Here is a 24,594-nt window from a genome sequence, read left to right on the forward strand (position 1 = left end):
ATGCCGTGCAGCGTCACTCGGGCCTCCTGCCGTTCAGTGTGTGCTGTGCTTCCTACAGCTGGCGGCCCTACGGGGCCTCCACACCAGTATGGCCACAGATACGAGGCTGCCCTGTGCCGTGACACGTGACTGATGTCACTGGCTACAGGGCCGGTCACACGCGGATGCGTCGCTGGTCAGGACGTTGCTGAGTGGTGTCTGCTATGTTTTCTTCCGTCGCTTGTGCCTGTGGGTGGCACTGTGCACTGGAGGGAAAGGGCCCTCCTCTTCTTGTTCGGTCCTGTTTCCCTCGCCTCCTAGGGCCGGGCGTGGGAACGCCCATGGGACGTCCCCGGGAGGCGGGGGCCCCCAGGTGGAGCCCAGCATGGGCTGGCGGCTATTGGGCCAGGGCCCTGGGTGCTGAGACCTTGCCCAGCACTGCTCTGTGTTCTCCTGGGCTCCGGGAGGGGAGAGCATGCATTTGCCAGCGCTGGCGGGAGCTGCCTCTGGTGTCCTTTTGCTTCTCCCCAGATCCTGAGCAAGCTGAAAGAGCTGGCACTGGACACTGAGGCAGAGCTGGAGCGGCAGGATGCAGCCTTGGATGGCATCAGCACTGCCGTGGACCGCGCCACCCTGACCATGCACAAGCACAACCAGCGCATGCAGCGGCTCACCTAGGAGGCTGACCACAGGCAGCGTGGCTGGCACCAGAAATGTGTCCCTGGATGGGGCCAGAGCTGCTCTGGGGGCTGCCAGGGGCCACTCATGCACCACAGACCCTGCACCTCCGGCTGGGGGTGCAGCCCTCGGGCCTCAGAGGTACTACTGTCGCGTGGCCATGGCACCCACTCTCCACTGTCAGAGCCTGCGTTTGCCCTGTTCCCCAGGCACCAGAGGAAGACTGAAGTCCTCGGGAAGCCCTTCAGCAGCACAGCCCCTGCCTGAGTCCCGCGCCTTTTCCTCTGGCAGCCCTCACTCCCTGGGTGGCACCGTGTCCAGCCCACGACGAGGGCAGCCCACAGCACCACCAGCCTTACCCAGGAGCACAGGTGTGCGACTCCCTTCCCAGAAGCACTGAGTTCTGTCTGTGCTCAGGTCCCAGGAGCGAAGGCCGCCCCTGCTGTCCTTGCTCCCTGTCTTTGGGAGGCACTTCAGGGCCCTTGGATGGGGCAGGCCTTCCTCCAGCCCATCCCAGAGGCCTGCGTCCACTCACAGAGTCAGCAGGCACGGAGCGTGCTTGGGTCACGTGTGTGGGCCTCACGTGACAGCCCACACCTGTGTGCACGTGCTGACCCGAGCCAGGTGAGCGGCATGTCTACCCCAGATCTGAGCACGCCGTGCACTGGAGCCATTGGTGCTCCTCTCCCCGTTCTTCCTAGAGTCCCAGTAAACCTCTGTGAACACTCCTACCTGCTGTGCTGTGGGACACAAGCCTTTCCTCCTCCATAGCAGCATTGGGGGACGCGATGGATCCCGGCCTCCTCCTTGCCTGCCCCTGGCCCGGGGAGTAAGAACGCACCACTTAGCAGACGTGCTCCAGAACTAGCCGTGTTGTTGGGAATGGCAGGACTTCGTCCTTGTCGGGGCTGAGTGACATTCCACAGAGCACACGCCCCACGCCGTCTTCACCACCCGCACTCCGTGGCTTTACTCCATGTGGAAGCTGCCCGCACAGAAACTGAGTATGGGGCTGGGCTCCCCAGAGGCTGGGGCGGGAGGTAGGAGCAGGGTAGGAAAAGGGACAGAAGCTAGACTTGGAGGGAACAGGTTACAGGGCAACTACAGCGAATCACATAGTGCACCTTTCAAAGTAACAGCAGGAGGGGATCCAGAGTGTTTTCCCCATCGAAAATGATCGCGTAAGGCAGGGAGGTGCCGACTACCCTGGCAGGTCCCTGTGCACCGTAGACGTGCTGAGATCTCACCCTGAGCTCCGTATCACATGCAGTCCCCTGTGCCGCTGAGATGGACGGGCAGTGGGGAGCCATGGCCTCCACAGCGACGTCCCCTCGCCCCCACACCAGCAGGAGGGAAGCCCCTGTCACCTCTGGGGCCGCCATGAGCACCCAGGAACTTGCTGTGTGCACAGGCTCCCCACAGGTGTGGAGCCGCCGCCCCATCCGCAAGGAGCCCTGGCCTTGTCGCTGCAAGATGAGTGAAGCAGGAGGTTTAGGGAAGCTGTGCCGATGTGGGTGGACTGCACCCTTGTAGTGTCTTTGAGTGCCGCCGTGGGCGTGGCGGAGGTCCTAGAGGAGCTTCCTGGCAGGGAGGACAGCGTGGGGTGTGGCCATCCATCCTCCAGACCCCGGGAGGACACCAGCAGAGGGTTACAGGCTGGACCAGGGTCTGCGTGCCAGGTGAGGCCCCAGAACCCTGCAGATGTGGACGGGTGAGTCTGGAGTTGGGGCTGTGGGCACCGCTGTGTTCCCGCCATCTAGGGCGTCTGTCTCTCGGAGCCCCTGCCTCACCAGAGGTCAGACTGAGTTTGCTGAAGGCGCATAGGTTATGAACCTCAGCACCGGAGTCGCAACCTGGCGGTGTGAGTTCACTGGGCGGCATCAGTGGCTCTACCAGGAGGGAAGAACTGGAGCTGACCACCTGCTGTGGGGCCTGCAGGGCCTCACCAGGTGAGGCGTCCTGTTCATGGACTCCGGGCCTCCAGAACTCCAAGCCCAATACAACTTACAAATGACCCAGCGCTGTGGTTTGAATCATGTGGGCCTTCTGAGACTCACACTGAGTTTAACCCCACTGCGCGGAATGGGGAGGTGACGAGGTCTCTGCCCTCAGGAATGGTGAATGAGTGGGATCACCAGTAGGTCTGGCTAGGTCTCACCAGGGGATGCCCTGGGCTGCTGACGACTCTGCCAGGGAGAAGGCGTCACCACACCCAGCCTTCTACCTCGCCCAGACTGTGGGGCACAGTGAACCTGTTCCTGCAGCTCCCAGCCTGGCGTGGCATTAGCCCCTCCACCTTCAGTACCTCTCGTGTGCAGGGTCACCGGAGAGGCAGACGCAGACCTCAGAGGCACCTGCCTTGGGTGCGCAGGAGAATAACACGTGTCATAGGATCATCCACTGTGGTCCTGAAGCCAGGCCATGGATGAGACTCGCTCTCTGGCCACCTGGCTGTGGCTTGCTGCTGAGGCATGGGTACTCAGGTGACAGGTTACGGCTTGTGCCTGGAGCGTGGGCTGCAGGGTAAGGCAGCTCCCCCCACTGCCAACAGCTTAGGGCACAGCACTTGTAGTACGGGTCCCCCAGAGATCAAGGGGCAGAAACCAGGGCTCCTTGCAGGAAGTGTTTGGGCGGTGGGCTGCTTCCAGCAAGGAATGCTGTTGTGGGCCATTGGGTGTGGCTGTGGGATGAGAGATGGTATATTCAGACACCAAGCCCCAGGCCTGAGGGGCCTGCTTGGGAGCTTGTAATGACTTCTGGGCAGGCTTCCTGTAGGAGGCAGATTTGAGCTGCACTTCGGGTGAGTCTCAGAGGTGCAGGGTGCAGGAGAACTGCTCCGGGGGCATCAGGGCCATCCTGCGGGGGTGGGGACGGTGCTCCAACTGGGCCCTGGTCATCACTTGGAGGCAGCATATCCTGCGGTGGGGTGCCTGCGGGACAGACCTGATCCTGGGAGGACTCTGCACCTTCAGAGAACAGAGCAGCACCAGCCGAAGCCATGCTGCTGCAGGCCTGAGGAGAGCCCCACAGAGCTGGGCCAGGAACCACAGTGAGGACAGGGAGACGGAGATGGCACAAACAGGGCTGCGGCACTGGACGTCACTTGGCTTCGGAGGCCACTCACACACTGCCTGTCTTCCCCGTGTCCCATCCCTCAGGACACGGCAGGTGGGGCACACTGGGAGGTCCTGGTGGACATGGGGAGAAGTTGCTTCCCAGCCAGGGCTGAGAGGGAGGGCATGAAGCAGGGGAGGCACAGGAACCAGCAGGGGGACAGAGAAAAGGGCTGGGCCCCGGTGTTCTGTGGATACCACCAAGCATAGCAAATGGGAACAGCGTTAAGGAGGCTCACTTGATGTGATGCCCTCCCAGACAAGGTGGTGCGTGCCTGCAACCCCAACACTCAGGAGGCTGAGGTAGGAGAATTGCTACAAGTTCAAGGCCAGCCTGGGCTATGTAGTGAGCCCCTGTCTCAAAAAACAAAAAATAGGCACGATGCCCAGTGCCTGGACTTAACCTTGTGTCAGCCGTTCAGAGCACACAGCCAGCAGAGGGAGCCGCTGGGCAGAGAAGGCTGCCCACGGCCTGGTCACCAGGGGCAGAGCCAGCCCTGCAGCATCCACGCCTGGACACATGCCTTGGCTGAAGCACACCTCAGCCACAAGGGAAGCCAGAGGATGGTGTGGGTACACAAGGGACAGGCCAGTGTCAGACTGCACTGGGAGATGGGACCCCAGGTCCCCTGTCACAGGACTCACACTGGGGGATCTCCCTCGTTTGCCCCCTGTCATGGGACTCACTGGTGGAATTGGCGCTGCTTGTTTCCTCTCCCTTCCCAGGCTGTCATATGACCTCTCATAATGCTCAGTATTTCATTGTCTTTCTTCTAGTCTGGTATTCAAGAGGGTTTACCAGGTTGCTTTTTTGGGCAAAATTCTTTCCACAGTCTGTGAACTAGACAAGTTTGCTACCAGAATCCTGTGATTGCATCAGCACATGACCATAGTACTCACCATTTTTATCAAAAAAGAAAAAAATGGAGTTTAGAAAGGAGTCCCAACTTGTCCTGTCCAGTGAATCTTTGAGGGCATTAGCATCATCCTTCCACCCTGGCAGTAAAGAGCTGAATGTCACAGAAAACCAACTCTCTTCGAGCTGCCTGGAAACTTGTGTCACAGGGTGAACCCTGCCTCCACAACTGGGGAGACCAGTGGCAGACAGATTTCCTCCCACTGGAGCAGAAGCCCATGCTAGAGGCCCTCCAGAGCCAGAGTTTAGTAACAGAACCTGAGCCATATTTGCCAAATTGCTGGAGGCTGACTGTGCACCCATCTGGCCTTTGGCAAGTTTGCCTCCCAGAGCTCAACCAGGTTCTCACAGCAAAGTTGGCCAAAGATCCCTTTGATTCCTGGCAGAGGGAGATTTCAGTAGCTACTCTGAAGTATGCCTGTGGGCTCTTCAGACTATCTGCTCAAGAGAAACATTTTAGCAGGGCCTGACCCACCTGGAGGAAAAGAGATGCCCAATTCCATGCGCTTTTAGCAATCCATTCCTACCCAAGGGGCTGGGAGGCCTGAGAAGCACTTGTGAGGTTCATAGCCCAAGGACACTGACTCAGACTTTGTCATAAGCCTAAAAAACAGTACCCTCCTCAGCATGTTACCACTGCATTACTAACATCCTATTTACAGCAGTTTTTACCCAACCCATCATGTCCACTCTTCGATACAAAACAGCAAGGCATCCCAAAAGGAAAAAGGTGCAGATTGAGGAGGCTGAGCCACCATCAGAACCAGTCAGACATGGTGGGTATGTGGAAATTATCTGGTCGATACTTCTTAAAAACTACAATGAATATGCGAATGGCTTTTACACTGAAGTGTATGACACACAAGAACATACAAGTACTATAAGCAGGAACAGGAACATTCTAAGACCAGAAGCACTGTTAATAGAACTGAAGAGAACCGCTGGTAGGCTTATCAGACTGGAAAAGCATCTGGAAGCTTGAGGACAACAAGGATTTCCAGAATAAAAAGAAAATAGATTTGAAATTAGAATGGAACACTCAACTGTGGGATGACTACAATATTGTAACAAATATAATGAGGTACCAAAAGGAGAAGAAACCGAAAAAAAAAACTTTTTTTTTTGGTACCAGGGATCGAACTCAGGACCTTGGCTTTCGAGGCAGCACCACTGAGCTAAATCCCCGCCCCAAGAAGAAATATTTGAGGTGATAATGACTGAGTTTCCTCAAGTAATGTCAAAAACAAAACCACAGATCCAAGACTCTCAGAACAGTAAGCAAGATAAATGCCAAAACTACTCCTGTGCACAGCATATTCAAAAACAAAATAAAGGAAAAATCAAATGTAAAAAAAATCTTAAAGCCAGAATAAAAGACTCCTTTACTTATAGAGCAGCAAATATAAGAACATCTGGCTTCTGAGAAACAATATAAGCAAGGAGAGCAGAAAACCCACCAGCCTAGAATTCTGTCATGAAATTATCCTTCAAACAAGTGGGAAAAATAAAGATTTCCTCAGACAAGCAGACATTGAGAGTTGTGAGATTTGCCTTGCTAGAAATCCTAGAAGCTATTCAGAAAGAAGGAACAGGATTTGCATAATGAAAAGGAGCATTTCAGAGAAGGAAAAAGGAGGTGAAATATAAACTTCTTAAATAGTTTAAATTAATCTTATAGGGTTTATTAAAAATGAAGTAATGTCATCTATTTTCTGTTTGTAAAGCAAATGACAGTAATGAAGCCAGACACAGAAGGGTGGACTTAGATTCGTTTGTCATTATAAAGTACTTGAATTACTCATAAGGTAAGACAGGGTTTCTTGGAAATAGACTAGGGTTAGCTGTGAAAGTCTGTTGCAAACTCCAGGGCAAGCGTTAGAAAATTAAAATAAGCCTAACTGATGTGCTAGGAGAAGCACATGGGATCTTAAATTGCTCAGATAAAATCACAAAAAGCTAAGAGTGAAAGATTAAAGACAAGGGAAACATTTAAACAGCGACAAATATGATGATATTGACTCATCTTTACCAAGAGTCACTTTCAGTCTCTGTGACCTAAATGCATCAATCAAAAGACTGTCAGAGTGGGCAGAAAAAAAAAAGAACAACCTACATGTTCCCCACAAGAAACCCATTTTAAATACAAGGTATTGAAATATACAACAAATAGTTAAATTTTTAAAATATGTATTGCACTGAAAGACACATTGCCATGAAACCCCTCCAAATACCCTCTTTCACTTTGAACACACTTATTCCATCGTTCCTGCAACTTTCGGGAATGATTCTGGAAAATTCTTCCTTGCATGTCTTTGCAGAACATGATTAAAAAAAAATACTGCAAATGCCAGTGACGAGTGCCATCCAGCAGAAAGGCAGGCTTGTAAAAACATGATGTAGGGCTGGGGATTTAGCTCAGTGGCACCGTGCCTGCCTCACAAGTGCAAGGTCCTGAGTTCAATTCCCGGTACGTTAAAGAAAAAAAAATTATGGTGTGTCCTCATCCATCTTATTCACCTGATCTGGCTGGCACCATACAACTTCTGGTTCTTCCCCAACATCAAAATGACTGAAAGATGAACATTTTGAATTGATTCAGGACATTGAAGCAGCCATGGCAGCACAACTAAAGACTTCACAAAAGAGGAGTGCTTCAGAAAGCAAGAATGATGGGATAAGTGCATTCACAGCAAGGGAAAATGTCTTAAGTTTTACTATAATACATTTTTATTTAAACATTCACTATAGGGCCAGGGATTTAGCTCAGAGGTGCCACCACCTGCCTCGCAAGCTCAAGGTCTGTAGTTTGATCCTTGGTACCAAAAATAAATAAATAAAATAAACATTCACTATATATTCTCTATTCTTTTTTTTTTTTGGTACTGGGGATCAAACTCGGGTCCTTGCACTTGCACAGCAGGCGGCGAAACCACTGAGCTAAATCCCTGGTCCTGTATATTCTGATCATCCCTTGTACAGTTAAAAGCAAAGGAATAGAAAAAGGTACACCATGCTAGCAGGAGGTTCCATATTAATTTCATACACACCAGACTTCAGAGAAGGAAGGTTATTGGGACAAAGAGGGGCATTACACAATGATGAAGGGGTGAGTTCTCCAAGAAGATATAACAAACCTTAATGTGTATGTGCCTACCAGCAAGCATCAAAATATATGAGGCAAAACAGAGAGAGCCACAAAGAAAAATAGCTAGATCCAGCCTCATGATTGGAGACATCCACACCTTCTGTCAGAAATGGATGTATCCAGAAGGCAGGAAGTTGGTGAGGACATAGTCGAACACAACAGCATCATCACTCAACTGGATGTCACTGACATCTAACTTCATCCAATAACAGCAGATTTCACATTCTTCATAAGCTTACCTGGAATATTCTCTAAGCCAGACCATATTCTGGGCTATAAAACAATTTAATAAATTTAAAAGATTATAATCATATAATGTCTGCTTTCTGACCACAATGGAATTAAACTAGAAATCAGTAACAGAAAGCTGGAAGATTACAGTTGGACATTAAACACATACTGCTCAATGACATACGGATCAAAGAGGAACTCCTGAGAAAATAAATATTTTGAGTTAAATGAAAAATGCAATTGGTCAAAATCTGATATTCAGCAAAAGCTGTGGTTAGAGGGAAATTTACACATTGAATGTAGGTATTCGAAAAGAAGAAAGGGCTGTAAGCAATAATATAAGCTTCCACCTTAGGAAAATAGAGCAAATTTATGTCAAACAAAAGAAAAATAATAAAAATTACTGTAGATATCAATGAAATGGAAAACAAGAAAGAACTGGAAAAAAATCAGCAAAGTGAAAAATCTTATTCTTTGAAAGATTAATGAAATTAGTACATTTCTCGCCAGCTAACTGAGGAAAAAGAAGACACAAGTTACTAATATCAGAAATCAAATGGGATATCACTGATACCATGAAGAACAGATAATAGCAAAATATTATGCATAATTCTATGCTCTCAAGTCTGATGACCTGGACAAAATGGGCCAAGTCATTAAAATACCTAATCTAACAAAACTCAGAAGAAATAGACAATATGAATAGGCCTATATGTAAGCAAAGAAGCCGAGTCAATAATCACTCCACCAACAGAAAGCACCAAGTCCCAATCGGTTCACTACCAACATTGAAAGAAATCTCTTCTAGAAGACAAACAGATGGCTCCTCACTCAGGCCACCACTACCCTAACAGCAAAACCAAAGATGTTACAAGAAAATTGCAGGTCACTATCTCTCAGGAACATAGAGGAAAAATCCATAACTGTATATACCAGTGAATGGAGTCCAACAGCATGCAAACAGAAGTACAGTCACAACGAAGCACGGTTGCTCTCAGATGTGCAAAGCCCAATTAGAAACTGGGAAACAAGACAACTCACCAGAGAAAACTGACAGATGACAAGTGTATGAAGAGACATGCAACATCTCTGATCAGTCAGAGTTTTCATGCCATCAGGGAACTGCAGATTCAGTGAGGCAGCACCACACCCCTATTAGAATATGCAGAACCCAGAACCCTGGCCTGCCAAATGCTGGCAAAGACAAGGGGCATCAGAAACGCCCATCACTGCTGGAGGAAATGCAAAACGGTGCAGCCACTTTGAAAGATGGTTTGGCAGCTTCTTACAAAACTAAACCTGCTTACCATATGGCCCAGCAGTCATGCTTTCTGATAATCACCCGAAAGAACTGTCCACACAAAAACCTGTGCATGAATGTCTATAGCAGCATTATTCCTGACTGCCTGAATTTGGAAGCAATCACGGTGTGCCCTAGGTGAGTGGATAAACTGAGGTCCATCCAGACAATGGAACAGGGAGCACTAACAAGAAATGGGCTGTGAAGTCATGAAAAGATGAGGAAACATGAGGTGTGTTATAGTGAAAGAAACCCATCAGAAACACTAACGCTGTACGGTTCTGACTACGTGGCGTCCTGGAAAAGAAAACACTATCGAAAACTAGAAAGACCACAGAGCGGGGAGGGGCAGAGAGGGCTCCAGGGCATCAAGCCCGCTCTGCTGAGTGCTAGCGTGGCGAGCGCAGGACAGGATGCGCCTGTCGGACTGCACAGTGACCCGGGAGTGAGGGCCTGGCCTCTTCCTCCCGACTCAGACGGGGGAGGGTCTCAGCTCCCGCCCAGTGCACTCTGCGTGCTCACGCGGACCTCGTGAAAATCAACAGGTTCAAAGCAGTGACAGCTGGCTGTGGCTCAGTGGCGGAGCGCGTGCCCAGCACACAGGCCGGAGCACCATCCCCAGCACCCAGAAGATGCATGGTGTGAGCCGTGCGCGGCAGCGACCACGCAGGCCTGGGGCCATGGTGGCAGGACTACGACTGGACACCCACAGATGCGCTGCTTCGCACAGACAGAGCCTGGGCAAGGGCAGCTGCCCAGGACATCGTGCAGCAAGGACAGGACAGGAGTGCCTCACTGTTGGGGGGCAGGGGTCGCCGCGTGGGACCAGCTCCCCCCTTTTCCGTACAAACTGCCCTTGCCTCTGCTTCTCGGAATTGTTTGCTGCGGTACCTGTCCCTTCCCGTGCAAGGGTGTCCCGATGAACACAACTCCGGAAAACCGTTTGCTCTGTAGGCTTTGACTCTCGGGCAGCAGGCTGAGGCCAACAGCCAGCGCAGGCATCAGGAGGCCCAGCTGTGGCGGCCGGGCTCCGCCTCCCACTACGCAGCCCCGCCCTGTTCTGCCCTCAACTCCCACCGGCCCGGCCTGGGCATCTCGGGAGCTGTCTGGGTTCAGAGCAGCAGCACTGTGTTCACATATCCCGTGGCAACGCCTCCAACCTGTGTGGCAAGAGGCCCATCCCCCACGCAGTGCCCACGCGGTCCTGGGCATGCCCTCCCTCCTTCTGTTCCTCGGTTTCCCTGGTGCATTCCGCCTGGACATCCTCCTACTGCCATTCCTTTCCCAGGATCTGCCAGTGTTCCTGCTCCCCAACCCATGCCTTGGCCTCTAAGTACCTGTGAGGGTGTTAAACTGAGCCTGAGCCCCACAGTGGCCCCGAGCTCGCCCGTCCTCTGAGCCCTGAGGGTGGCAGCTCCCACCAGTGCTGGCTGGGAGGAGCACAGGGCTGGGGACTCGCTGTGGGCCGAGTGTGGCCATCCTGGGCAGTGTGGGAGACAGGTTCTGCACGCTTCCGGGTGTGGGGGGTGCCCTCCCCGGGTCCCAGGAGAAAAGTTCTGTTCCTTTGCCAGAACTCATACCCCATTCTTTCCTGAACTTAAGAATTTCAGAGTATGGCCGAGCACACGGGCTGAGGTCACAGTCTGCACAAGAAGCGGATCTGCATGGCCCAGGACACAGGAGCAGGCATCTCCCATCTCCAGCTCTGTGGCTGCGGGGTCCACAGCCTGGGCACTGCACATGTCCGGGGAGCAGAGGGGCTGGGACAGAAGAGCAGCCCGAGGGGCAGGGGTGCACACACAGTGCTGGGGGAGGCCCTCAGGAGGAGGGGAGGAAACGGGGTGCAGCTCAGGGGCAAGCAGTGGGACTGGGCTGTGGGGCCCACGGCAGAGCCAGGCACCTACGGAGACAGTCGGAAGCCTTAGTCTGCAGTGCTCGACCAAGGTCCCTCTGTCCACAGTGCGCCAGGAGAAACAGGGTGGTGCTCAGGCCAGGCCAGCTGTGGGGCATCTCAAGTGTCCCCCACTGTCACCTACAGGATGGCAAGGCCCTCCACGGCGAGGGCGCAGCCAGACACTAGGAGCGTTGGCTCCTCCTGTGTGGGGCAGGAAGCCGGCCCCTCGGGGTCTCTGCTGTGCTGGGCTGTGGCAGCCAAGCGGGGGGTGGGGGCAGGCAGCATGGAGGGCTGGGGTTGGGGCCCGGGCTAGCCAGGAGCAGGGACTTCTCCCTCCCTAAGAGCACCAACATGGGCCAAGGAAAGTCACAGAGGAGGCCGGAGAGCACAGAGCAGGAGGCGGAGGAGCAGGAGGAGGACGGGGGAGGGCACAGGGCAGGAGGGGAGGCGGACCCAGAGGACGTAGCAGGATAGGACTTTTTCCAGGCAGGTGCTCGAGTGAAGAACATTAAACATATTCATCTGAGTTGTCAAAGGTGTCACATCTGCCCTGTGCTGTGTTGCTGTGACTGTCAGTCTGTCCTGTACCCTCCCACATGTGGCCGTCCATGCCAACGGTGTCTGGGGGCTGCTGGGCTCTGTCCCCTCCCTCCTGCTCCTCCACAGCCAAATGCGGTGCAGCTTCTTGTCAGAGCGCGGGTGCCTGTACAGCATCCTGGTGCACATCTGTCCCTGTGACTTCCCAGGCCTGAGGTGCAGCTCTGGCCTGCAGGACCTGCCTGCTCTATGCACACTAGGGCCCGCGGACACACACACCCTCACCCTAAATTCCTGGGACCTCGAGAGCTTCATGCTTTGCTCTGTATTTGGTGTGTTTCATGTACAGGTTTTATCTTGTGATATGACACATTAAACACATGACCTGTGTGTGTCACCCACATGTTGCACACGCCGTCTGACGGGTCACTTCACACAGTATTTCTCGGCTCGAGTTTGGGCACAACCTGTCTCTGAGGTAACTGTCAACAACGCGCCAGGCTTCCTGTCAGCCGTGCAGTGTTCTGAGGCCCACGTGTTTCGTATTCCGACTGCCCAACCGCGGTCACTGACCCTGCTGGCGGGTGCCTGTGGCAAGGGGACAGCAGTTCAGGCACCTGTCCAGGCCACTCCCCTGGGCTCCCGTGTCTGGGCGCTCCAGCAGTGTGGGACGCAGGGCATGAGGGGCCGGGCTGGGGCAGCCCGCTGGGGTGCAGATGCTGGAGCATTCCTCACATGCCGCTGTGGGAGCTGGCCTGGCCCTGCGGCACCTCTCCTCGGCCTCTGGCTGACCCTGCCAGGGCGGGTGTGGCCTGTCCCAGGGCTGCAGCTGCTCAGGAGGGAGTCAGCCAGCCAGGCCACCAGCCCCTTCCTGCAGATGCAGCTGCGAGCCCATGGGGTGGGGACAGGGCTCCCGAAGGCCCTTGAGCAACCCCAGACCCGGCAAGGCGGGGGCCCAAGCTGGCCCAAGCGCAAGCTGAGGACTCGAGGTCCCAACGCTGGGTCTGGCATTGCCACGGCCCCCGGACCTCAGGCTGCTGTGCAGCTGCTCTGCAGGTCCCTCCTTCGTCCCGGGTGGCCAGAGGCTCTGCCAAGCTTCTGGCCAAGACAGGAAGGAGGGGCATTTATCAGGCCCTCGTGCAATGTGAGCCTCATCTGCCAGTGCCTCCCCTTTCCCTGTCAAAGGCCGCCAGCTGGCAGGCTGGGTGGGGACCTGGAGCGGCCATCGCCCCCTGGACCCACCGCCCGGCAGAGGAGGCCCCTGGCCCAGCCTGGCTGTCAGGAAGCGGTGTGCAGGGCAGGACAGCTGGCTGTGGCCCCGAGGGTAGAGGGGACCCGGTGCAGGGGTTTCTGTGGGTCCTGTGGTGCGGCCAGAGCAGCCCCAGCTCAGCTGCGGGTCAGGCGGGCTCGGGAGCGGCCCTCAAACCCCTGCCCACCCTGGGAGCCAGGACCTCTGGAATGGGCGGTGGCTGACACCCCAACCTCCCATGAACAGCTCCACAGTACTGGCCCCCTGCCGTGCAGGACACTTATGGAGGGGCCACGCCTGGGCACGAGGTCCTGCAGGGCCGTGGGCTCTCCTGGTACAACAGGCGGGGCACAGCAAAGCCTGTGTGTGACCTTCCTGGGCAGTGCACAGACGGCTCCTGCTTTCCAGCCACGGTCGGCCAGGCCCCACGCAGAATGTGCAGCTGTGGGCCCTCCACCCGTGTGTGACCCAGGGTCTCCCAGACCCCAGCCCGCCCGCCCAGTGCCCCTACCTGTCCACCTTCCTCCGGCACCCATGCCCAGGCGCCCACACTTCCTCCCGCATAGATGGTCCCCAGTTTCCACCCAGCCTGACTCTCCCTGGAGGCCTGAGCCCCTCCAGCTGCAGGTCAGGGTCTGGCACTGTGTGGGGTGTTCGCACAGGCAGGGGTCACTGTGGCACCCACGGTTGGCCTGTGCAGGTGCACACGGCACAGCTCGTCCATGAGGCACGGTGCCTGGTGCTCGGCGTGTGGCAGGAGAACACTGGCCAGCTCTGCAGCTGCCCCAGCTCTCCAGAGATGCCCTGCCCACAGTGCACGAGGAGATACAGGGTGGTCCTCAGGCTAGGACCTCATGAGCGGTCCCCACAGCCTCCTCAGGGGCCCAGGGGGCTCTGACGCCTTCGGTGTCTGAGCAGCCTCTGGGGTGCAGAGCTAAAGGCTGGTCCTGGGAGGGACGGTCGGGAAGGCCAAGGCCATGCTCTCATGAGTGGGCTGAGCAGGAAGGCCTGAGTCACCACACTGATGCCCTCAACAGGACTCAGGTCTGGGCATCTCAGGAACAAGCCGCACACGTTTGCGAAAGCGACTTGTAAGTCACAGGGCACCCATGTGCACCCCACAGCTGCCACACACAGACCCCACCACTCAGCACTCTTCCCATGGGCAGGCACAGGATGCCCAGGGCCACCTCTTCCTGGACATGGTGTCCAAAGGGCCACACTGCTTCTCAGCCTGCCACTGCCCCACCTCATACCGTCAGGGCTGGCTGGGTGCAGCCCCACCCACCCTCCATGTCCAGCCAGCCAACGGCAGTGCCCTCACTACCCCCAGAGGAACCGGCCTGGCCACTCTGTTTCGGTGGCCAGAGGCTGGGCCACTGGAGGAACCGTGTCTCCGCCTGGGCCTCATGGCAGCCACAGGCCTCAGGCAGCGCTCCCCAGCTGTCGGGGCTGCATGCTGCACTCACGTTCCAGGGTGTCTTCCGGGCCGACTTGAGTCAGGGCTGCCTCTCGGAGGCCACCGCAGCCGTCCTCACACTGCAAGGGTCCTGGGGGGCTTTCGCATGCACGCTGGCTGGGCACAGAGAAGACACCTGGCCCTCACGTCCACTGCAGGCCCAGCCGCATGCTGCCCAAGGTGGCCCATGTGCCTGAGTGTGGCCCCTGCCCAGCGACGCTGAGAGGTGTAGGTGCTGCCCTCAGGCTCTGGGAGCGGGGTCCTCCCTCCCGCCAGCGGTCCTCCTACACGTGCTCCCACCAGGCACGCTGTGCCTTGGCCCACTGGGCCCTCAGCAGAGACCAGGTCCCTGGGCTGGCCCGGTGTCGGCCTTTAGCCTCCAGAGCTGGGATTAAATACTTTTCTTCATACAGGACCTAGCCTCATCCTAGTCCTCGTCCATGCTGCTGGGACATGGCACCAGGTCTCCAGAAGCACAAACACACACTTTCTGGAAGACTCTGGAGGTGACACTGCCATCATGAAGAAAGGGATGTCACAGGGGGCTTCATGCCACTTTCACAGGGGTGAGTTCCCTGCGCAGTGTGAGTCCCACCCCTTTCTGTCCCTCCCCTCCTCCCCCGCCGTGGAAGGACAGCCCTCGAAGGGCTGGACATCCTCGCTGCTGGCCCTGTGGAACACTCCAGTGTCCACTGTCAGTCACAGTGCAGCAGAACAGGCCCATGCCTGAGCTCTTCGGTCTTTAACGTTTCTCTTTATCTCTAACAGTAATTTTCATTTTACCACCCACCCTGGTTGGGTTGCTCTTTGTGGTTGCCATTTCCATAGCACAGGCATTTCCATCCTTTTACTTTAAACTGTTTGGATGTTTGGACCCAGAGGGTCTCCTTTCATTCTTCTTGTTTTTCTGCCTGACGACCTCTGCGCTTGGCTGCGGACACAATGACCCAGTTATGTTCAGCGCTACTGCGGACGTGCTTGGATGCACCGCGCCATCTTGGTTTCTGCCTGATATGTGTCTCATAGCTTTTCGCTCCTTCCATTTCTCCCCACTGCTTTCCTCTGTGTTAATTATTTTCTGGCATATCATTTCAATTCATTCAGAGCATTCAAATTTTGGGGATTTTCTTAGTGGCTTCTAGGGCTTATTACACTACAGGTGTTCACCTATCAAAATCAAGTCCAGACTTCCATTACGATGCGCCCAGGCTGTCTGGAAGTCCATGCCTTCAGTTCTGTCCTCAGACACTCAGGAGGCCCTCACTGTGTCCATGTTTCGGGCCCAGTGACACACACCTCTAACTGGTGAGTTCCGTAATTGTCTCTGACGACAGGCGTGAAGAAAGGGGAGGAGGTGTGCTGTGTGCCTTTGCTTCTCCGCAGCTCCTGATGACGTTGCGCTGCTCCCTGCTGCTGTTCACCGTGGTGCTGTCTCAGTCACACACCTTACACCTCTGTGCTTTGGCCCCAGGACACAGTGCGGAAGGTTATGCATGTGGCTGCTCTTCAAAGCGAGAGACAGAATCTCAGGGGCGAGTTCACGGTCCGATGGCATCGCGGGAGGTGTGGAAACAAGAGGGCTGGGGTGTGGCCCTGGGGAAGAAGAGCCACAGATCATGACAGTGGGCTTGGACTCTGGACGGTGCCTTGGTCGGACTGAGAAACACCTAGGAAGCGAAGCGCTCTGGGTGTGTCTGCCACCGGTGAGGTCACTGTCTCGCTGTCGAGGGCATTAAGGGAGGTGACAGAACAGGAGGCAGAGCCCGACTGGCACAGTGGGGACCGGGTCTGCCCCAGGCTGCTCCTGGCTTCTCCTTCTCTCTGCTTCCTCCTCCTGGACCCCGGCCCTGGCCCTGAGCGAAATCGTCCTCCTCTCCTGTGGCTGTGCGTCAAGTGCTCTTTCCGGCTCTGGACAGCTGAATAATACATAGACTGCATTATTTCTCTATGCTTCTCTGGCTTTTATTTCCTTCTTTTGCTTTTTATTTTTTATTTTTTGCTTTTCCTTTTCCTTTTTTCTCTTCTTTACTGTATTTTATTGATTTTCTACTTATTCTGCCAGATTTTAATTTTTTTTCTCGTCTCCTTTTAAACTTTTGTTGCTTTGAGACAGGGACCCGCTGTGCAGCTCAGGCTGGCCTTGAATTCACTGTGTAGCCCGGGCTGGCCTCGAACTGACAGCAGTCCTCTTGCCTCAGCCTCCTGAGTGCTGGGATTACCATGCCCGGCTCAAGGCAGTTTCTATTTTAAATTCACTGGTATTTAAATTCACTAATCTTATCTATAATATCTAATCCACCATTAGGCTTATCCCGTGTATTCTCACTTTGGACTTCACACCCTCGTTTCTGCATGTCCATTTTCTGTCTTCTTGTCTTTCATGCTTCTGTGTGCACCGAGGCTGCTGAACAACCGTCTTTGTCTGGGATCGTGCACTCCTGCATCTCCGCCAGTCAAGACCTGGTGCTGGCTGCCCAGTTACTGCCCCATCACAGGCTGTGCGTCTTCACTTCTCTGCATGTCTGGCATTCTTTGAATAGATGCCAGGCATTGCGAATTTTACCTTGTTGGCTGCTGGATACTTCTGTATTCCCACAACTCTTCAGTTCAATTGGGAATTCATTTCAGTTGCCCAAATCTAGTTACTTCTGTGCCTTGTACCTGGGGTCTGCATCGCTCCAAGTGCTACAAGTCCTTCCCCCGCTGGGAACAGGTCCCTCTGGTGACACCACTGGGGCCTGGACAGCCAGCTCCGGCCTGTGCGGGCACCTTCCTGCCACAGGGCACCTCTGCCCTGAGAGCTGTGGCAGCTCTCGTCGCCCTCCTGGTCATCTCCAGCACTGGGCCAGGCTCAGGTTGGTGCGTGGTCCCTGGCTGCACCCTGGAAACTGCAGCCGCCATCAGGCTGTGGCCACTTCCTCCCCATCAGGGTCACCACTGTTCGCCACTGACGTTGGGCTCTGAAAAGCAGAATCTTACATTTGCTTCAGGTAAGGACCAATCTGGCCCCGTTCACACATCTTAGATTTATTACTGTATTTTTAAAAAACAAAATAGAAGCAGCAGTTTTCTTTTTAAAAGCATATGGAGGCCGGGGATTTAGCTCAGTGGTTCTGTCACCTGCCTCACAAGTGCAAGGTCCTGAGTTCGATCCCCAGTACCAAAAAAAAATAAAAGCACATGCAGATGGCACTGAGTCCACTCCCAGCTCTTCCCTAGGTGCCCCCCCCCGCCACGGAGGTAGTGTCTCCTGACCCACATTCTAGTTCCCGGATTCTCTCTTCATCCGGGTCTAAAGTGGGGTTCAAATCATTCAGTGATTTCCCAGTTTGGAATTTTGTGTTTTTCATTTCTAGAAGTTCCATGGTGGCTCTTTTAAAAACCTCCCTTGTCAAATTTATAGTTTCCAGTTGTTGCAAAGAATTTATGAGCCTAGTTTTATCCCCTTGAGCATAATAAGCACATTCATTTTATGGTTTCTGGCTGATAATTCAAGTATCTGGATTTCTTCTCATCTCTTTTTCCATGGTATATCATCTCGTGTTTCTGGTATTTTTTGCTTACATTTTGGAAAGGGATTTGAATTTCATTTGTAGAACCGTTGAAGGTTAAGGGTGAGGCTGACACTGCACCCAGAGGACTCTAATTTGCTTTTGCAAGGCACACGGGTACCTGAGCCATTGGAGTAACCTGATGTCAAGCTCAGGGCTGAGAACTTGAGCTTCTCCGAGTTCGAGGTCGGAGCTACCCAGATGACTCAAGGCTGGGCCACAGTCCACAGAGGGCTGCCTTCCCCCTGACTCACCCATCCTCCCGGGTGCATTCCCTCTTGTGTCCAGCCAAAAGCAGGTGTGGCTGACTGTGGTCCACACCCTTTGGGTCCTGGACTCCTGTTTTGTTTCCCTAACCCTAGAAGATTCCAGGAATGACAGAGTCCTTGTGCTACCTTTTTTTCGGGGCAGAACCGCCCTCTCCGTGCCCGGGATCTTACTTGGTGGGTCATCACCACCTTCAGGGGCCCTGCTTCTGGGGAGTGCGCCTGTGCCCACAGAGGCACTGCTGTCCCCTTGGGAGGCCGGCCCTCGAGCGCTGTCCCCCACAGCTGGCGCCTGCACACTCTCTGTGGCCCGGGGTCGGTTCCATTTACTTCTGAGAGAAGGCAGCGATAAGGCTCTTCCTTCACTACCCCGAGCAGATCGCTCCTTTCCAACTGTGCCTAGGGAGCAGCCCCTTCCCCCGGCCGCCCCCCACACCAGTTCAGTTGAGGATGGGCCCTCCAGTTCACAACAATCGCATTCTGGTTCTAGTCCCACAACAGACTCAACGTCTATATTCCCCCAAATCCATAGGTTGAAACCCCAAACTTCCGGTGTAAGAGTGTTCAAGGTGGGGCGTCTGTAAGGCGATGAGGTCCTGGCGTGGCCATTTCTGTCTGCACCCCAGGCGGGGCCTCTTGAGGACCAGCCCACGCTGGCTCCCTGACCCCAGGACACCGGCCCCAGAACCGGAAGAGCAAGACTGCGGTATTTCGTTCAGCAGCGCCGGCAGATGAAGACGACGCCATCCACTCTGCCACTTTCTGTCCCAAGCTGGGTCCCGCTGCTGTTTGATTACCACAGACAGCATCGTCGCAAGCTCTTTCCAGGGAAATGACCTGCCCGATTCCTCTTGAGTCTTTGCTTTTCCACGTGAATTATAACCTGTAGGCGGGAGTTTGGGGTGCATTCCGGAAGTGTGGCGGCCCTGATGGAGTTTCTGTGGCTCTGCAGGCCTGAGACCCACGCGCCTGGGCATCTCTCCGTTCTTCTGACGCTGACATCTATGTCTTATAATTTCTCTTTCATTACGTAGTCCTGTGGCCTCCTAGGCCTTGATCACCTGTCAGAACTCGCGAGGAGGGACGCATTTTCCTGTGCCAATGAAGCCTGAACAGGCAGGTTCCTCGCAGCTGGGAGGCCCACGCCTGCCCGGAAACGAGGACGGCGAGCGCGGGAACTCTGAACGGCGGCCCCGCCCCTTCCGTGCGCAGCGGAGCCCTCGCCCTGCTGGGGGCGCTGTCGCGGGCTCCGGTGCTCGCCTGGCCGGTGGGCTCATGGCCGCCCCCGGCGAGCGTCCGGGGCGTCATCCTCGCGCTCCTGCTGCTCCTGCCGGCCCCTTTCCTCGCGCTCCCGCCCGGGCGCCTCGCCGTCCCCTCGCACCCCGCGCCCGCCTGTGGCCAGCGCGCGCCCGCGGCCGGGCGCAGGTGGCCGTGGCAGGTGAGCGTGCACTACGCGGGCGCGCACGTGTGCGGCGGCTCCGTGCTCGACGCCTACTGGGTGCTGTCGGCCGCCCACTGCTTCGGCTGGTGAGCTAGGGCGCGGGGCGGCGGGGCGCGGGGCGGCGGGGCAACGGGGCAGCGGGGACCCCTCCCTCCCCTGCACCCGCCCGCACCCGCTCGTGGCCCGGGACCGGCCCGGAGCGGGGGAGGCCGACGGCAGTGGCTCTTGCGTCCCACGCAGGGACAAGAGCATCGCCTCCTTCGACCTGTACGTGGGCCTCAACGACCTGCGGGCCGCCGGCGCGCACACTCAGTGGTTCGCCGTGAGCCGCGTGATCCTGCACCCCGCCTACCAGATGTGGCACCCCCTGGGCGGGGACGCGGCGCTGGTGCAGCTGCAGTCGCGCATCGAGTTCTCGGACGCCGTGCGGCCCGTGTGCCTGCCACCGCCCACCCTGCAGCTGGACGGCAGCGAGGTCTGCTGGGCCACGGGATGGGGGCTCACATCCCTGCAGGGTGAGGACTGGCGCGGAGGGCGGGGGAGGGGCGCGCGTGGTCCCTGGGGTGCGGGGGGGGGGGCGTGCGCAGTAAGGACGCAGCCGCCCCCCGCCCAGGCTGGGAGTAACCTGTTACAGAGACGGGCTCCTGACGTGGACTGGCGCCGCCGAGTGGAAACCTCCACGCTGATCGGAAGCGCGCGTGGGGCGGGAGGGCGCTTGGCCGTGGTGGAAGGGCTTCCGCGAGGGCGGGGCTCCTCCCCGTGGGCGGGGCTGCGGGTCAGCTTGGGGCTGTTTCCAGGGGCCCTGGGCTGCTCCAGCCTTGGGGCCACCATCGGCTGACGCTGCTGACCTCCTACTCCCTCAGGCCTTTCCTCGAACCAACTACAGGAGGCCCAGCTGCCCCTGGTCCCGCAGACCCTGTGCAGGATTCTCTATTCGTACCCTGCCATCCTGCCCAACATGCTGTGCGCTGGGAGCCTGGGGACCCTGCGGACCGTGTGCGAGGTTCGACCCCCCTGGCCGCAGGGTGCGGGCGGATGGGCCTGAGCACCTCCACCAGGACGGAGCCTGACCTGACCCCTGGCTGTGTGAAGGGGCCCTGCACTCCACCATCTCAGCAGACCTCTCCCTTTGCAGGGTGACTCTGGGGGCCCACTGGTGTGCGAGTTCAACCGCACGTGGGTGCAGATTGGAATCATGAGCTGGGGCTGCGGCTGCAACGAACACGTGTACCCTGGAGTGTTCGCCCGAGTCTCCTATTTCTCCTCGTGGATCCGCTACCACGTGGAGAGAAAGCCCCTTCCTTCCCAGCCAGCCCCCGCCCTCTGCCCCGCTCGGGGGGCCGCCCTCGGTGTGCTTGTGACCGCACTGGCCGGCCTGGGCCTCTCCTGACGGCCACGCAGCTCCCTCCCACATGACCAGGCAGGGGTGAGGCTGGGCCCAGGTGTGGCCTGCAAGGGGTTGAGAGCAACGGAGCGGGGCTGGAGGAAGAGGCGGGAGGCAGGCGGGCCCTGGAGCCAGAAGATATTAAATGTTCATAAAGCAGGGGCTCTGCTGTTTTTCCCCTCCCGGTCCACGGCGGGACCAGGCTCCCATCAGCCCCGTCACAGCCTGGGAAACCAGGGACCTCGAGAGGACACCTGTGTGAAGCTGGGGGTGCACCCAGACCTGAGGCGAGGTCTGTAGCCTGTAACCAGAAAAGTGCTGAAAACATCAAACGTCCATTTGGAGAAACCAGAAAACGCGAGCTGAGTGAGGGTGGACGCAAGGGGGTGCATGAAAGGCCCAACAGCAGTGAATGCGCCGGCAGAACAGAAGGGCAGGGGCCTGGAACCCGTCCTCACCCCATGCAGCGACCTGGGGTCACAGATAGCTCATGTCCCCACCATCCCTCATCCCTCATCCCTCTGGGGTCACCGCAGTGCCCGGGAAGCTGCGCTGGGTCCCGTACGAGTAGGACAGCGGTCACAGGGACCTGGGTCGGCAGGCGTGGTGCTCGGGGTCCTGGAACCCATCTGCAATGGGTGTGTGTTAGAGTGCTGTTGAGATAGAGACCAGGGAAAATAGAAAACTTCACGATAAGAATAAAATTACACAAAACATAACAAATCACAAGAGATACAATTCTATGTAAATAAATTTTAATGAAAGGAAGTAATGTTATCAAAACCAACCCCAGTCCAGATAGAAAGCTTAAACAAACCAAACTGCACAAATGAAGTGGGGAAATTTAGTAGAGAACATTTCCTCCCATAGAAATCCACTGGTTTCCTCGGGAACCCCACTGATCCAGCTGCAGGCCCTGGCCCTGCCCCTGCCCAGCCCAGGAACGGAGGAGCCTCCCCTTCCTCACGGGCAGGTGACTGGGCACCGCGATATCACCTTAGCCCGCACAAGCTCAGCTCAGCTCGGCTCAGCTCGGCTCAGGGGCAGAAACACAGAAACCCAAAGAAAAGTAACAGACACAGTCCCGTGCTATTTCCTAAAACCATGCTCTATGGTCAAGTAGGTCTATTGCAGTTACTTGAGGTTGGTTAGATATGAGGGACCCTATGGGTATAGTTTATCATTTTAATTACTCTGCTAAAGAAAAGAGTATTAATGAATAAGCTTTTGATAAATCCAAAACCCACTTCCAATTACAAAATAAGACAAATCAGTGGTTTGAAACGGGACATGATGGCGCATGCCTGTAATCAGCACTCAGAAGGCTGAGGCAGGAGGATTACTGAGTTTGAGGCCAGCCAGGGCTACATGGTGAGTTCAAGGTCAGCCTGGGCTACATGGCGAGACCTTGTCTCAGAAAACCAAATAACAATAATAAAAGTAGCTGGCCGGGGACTTAGCTCAGTGGCACCATTGCCTGCCTTGCAAGCGCAAGGTCCTGAGTTTGATCCTTGGCAGCCTCACCAGATTGTCACGCCAACCTTGCACCTCCATGAGACTTCAGATAAAGTTAACAAGGAGCATGCTGAGCACTGGGAAGCAGGAAAATAGGGCCAGTGGCCCTGAACCTAAGTCCTCACCTGTGTGCATTTTTTAGTCTTTTTGTTGTTGTTGTTGCTGGGGATCGAACTCGGGTCCTTGCACGTGCGAGGCAGGCAGCAGAATCACTGAGCTAAATCCCCGGCCCGTCATTTTTTAGTAGTGAATGAGAAAGGAAACAAGGGTACAACAGCAAAACAAACAGCAGGAATGAACTGAGTGGCTGTGGGACAAAACTTGTAAGATTTACCTAAAACAGTAAAATGAGCTGGGCATGGTGGCACACTCCTGTAATCTCAGCACTCGGGAAGGCCGAGGCAGGAGGATCACTAATCCAAACCCAGCTGGTTGTGAAATCCCATCTCAAAATTTTATAAAAGGTGTTTGGGTTGTGGAATTGATATAGTTCAGTGCAAAGGCCCTGGGTTCAACCCCCAATACAGAGAGGAAGGAATGGGGAAATGCCAAGAGTGTTTTCTTATCAGTAAGTATTTCCCATGTACATTGATTAAACTCTTCAGCTGAAAAGCAGAAGTTGCAGAATAGATACAAATACCCCAGAAAGAAAACAACCAAAAAGAAAAATCACCAAATCTGTGATCCATCTCTGCTATCTCGAAGAGATTCCTTTTAGATTCAAAGACACAAATAGGTAGGAAATGAAAGAATAGAAAAGATATTCCATGCAAGTAATAGGAGAACCAAGGGGTCTATCCAGAAAGATGGAAAATGAGGTTCTAATTAGGACGTCATTGCAGGAGACAAAGAAGGATGTTATGTACTAAAGGAAGGGCAATCCATAAGAAGATGCAACAATTATAAATGCACCTATAGAGCCCTGAAATACATTAAGCAGAATTTGGCAGAAATGAAGGGAGAATTTTACAGAAATAGTTGAAGATTTCAGTACTTTTCCTTCCAAAATGGATAGAAGCACTTGACGTTACAAGAAAGGAGAACTACAGATGAAGATCTCCTGTGAATACACGAGGGAAAATTTCCAACAAATACTGGTACGATGAATTCAACAGAGTATTAACATTCTGTGCACCGTGACCGAGCAGGGTTTATTATGGGAATCCGAGGGTGGCTCGAGGCAAAAACAGGCATCACATTAATAGGGTGATGGGGAAAAGACACAACCGCCCACAATGAGGCAAAAAAGAAAAAGGGCGACTGACGAGAGCCAAGATCCTTTCATGACAAAAGCATAATGAACCCAGGGTACACGCCTGTCATCCCAGCACTCTGGGAAGCTGAGCCAGGAGGATCAAAATAGATGATTAATTTAATTTGACTGGAAATGTAGCTCAGTACAAAGGCCCTGGGTTCAACCCCCGGTACCTGAAGACAAGGAATGCAAGGGAACATCCTGAACACCACATGGGCACATTTGACATCCCACAGCCCCAGGACATTCAGGGGGCACAGAGAGCCCCACGCCCCTGCTCCGCACAGCCCTGGGCGTCCTGGCCTGACACTGAGGCCAGAAAAGAACAAGCATTCCCTGTGGGAGGGGGAAGTGAGTCGGCTTCCGTTCCAGGGCTGTGTGCTTCTATGCTGAGAGCATTTGTAAAGAGTTCCCATGTGCACCTGTGCACATGCACACGAACACACGCACGCACTCCATGTGAGCTCAGGTGCAGCCCCAGAGTTAAGGATCAAAACCACACACAGGGCCAGGGGTGTAGCTCAGTCTTTCCGCCACCTGCCTTGCAAGTGCAAGGACCCGAGTTCCACCCCTGGTACCAAAAAACGCCCCCAAGAACCCACACACACAAGCCCGTTGTGCAGTGCTCAGCGCTACCTCAGCTCATGAGCTTGGTTCGTTCTCTGACTCTGGAAAGGATGG

At 55.1% G+C, this 24,594-nt stretch overlaps 2 protein-coding genes across 3 annotated transcripts in view; both read left to right on the plus strand.

The window, feature by feature from the left end:
• Positions 1–7,540, plus strand: part of Snap47 (synaptosome associated protein 47) — a 43,253-nt gene extending 35,713 nt beyond the window's left edge. For both annotated transcript variants that reach the window (XM_087181036.1, XM_021252133.2), the window contains exon 5: positions 511–7,540. In XM_087181036.1, coding sequence (XP_087037162.1) covers positions 511–657 — 147 coding nt within the window. In that variant the 3' untranslated portion in view covers positions 658–7,540. The remainder of the gene's footprint in view (positions 1–510) is intronic.
• On the plus strand, positions 2,166–24,594 carry Prss38 (serine protease 38). The gene is made up of 5 exons (XM_004874755.3): positions 2,166–2,368; positions 19,426–19,845; positions 20,000–20,274; positions 20,623–20,762; positions 20,895–24,594. Exons 1-5 carry the CDS (start codon positions 2,166–2,168, stop codon positions 21,147–21,149), a joined length of 1,293 nt encoding a protein of 430 aa, XP_004874812.2. The 3' UTR covers positions 21,150–24,594.

Source organism: Heterocephalus glaber, unplaced genomic scaffold (assembly GCF_053883595.1).
Source record: "Heterocephalus glaber isolate CG9 unplaced genomic scaffold, H.glaber_assembly_v1.0 deba00001466, whole genome shotgun sequence".
NCBI classification, from domain to species: Eukaryota; Metazoa; Chordata; class Mammalia; order Rodentia; family Bathyergidae; genus Heterocephalus; species Heterocephalus glaber.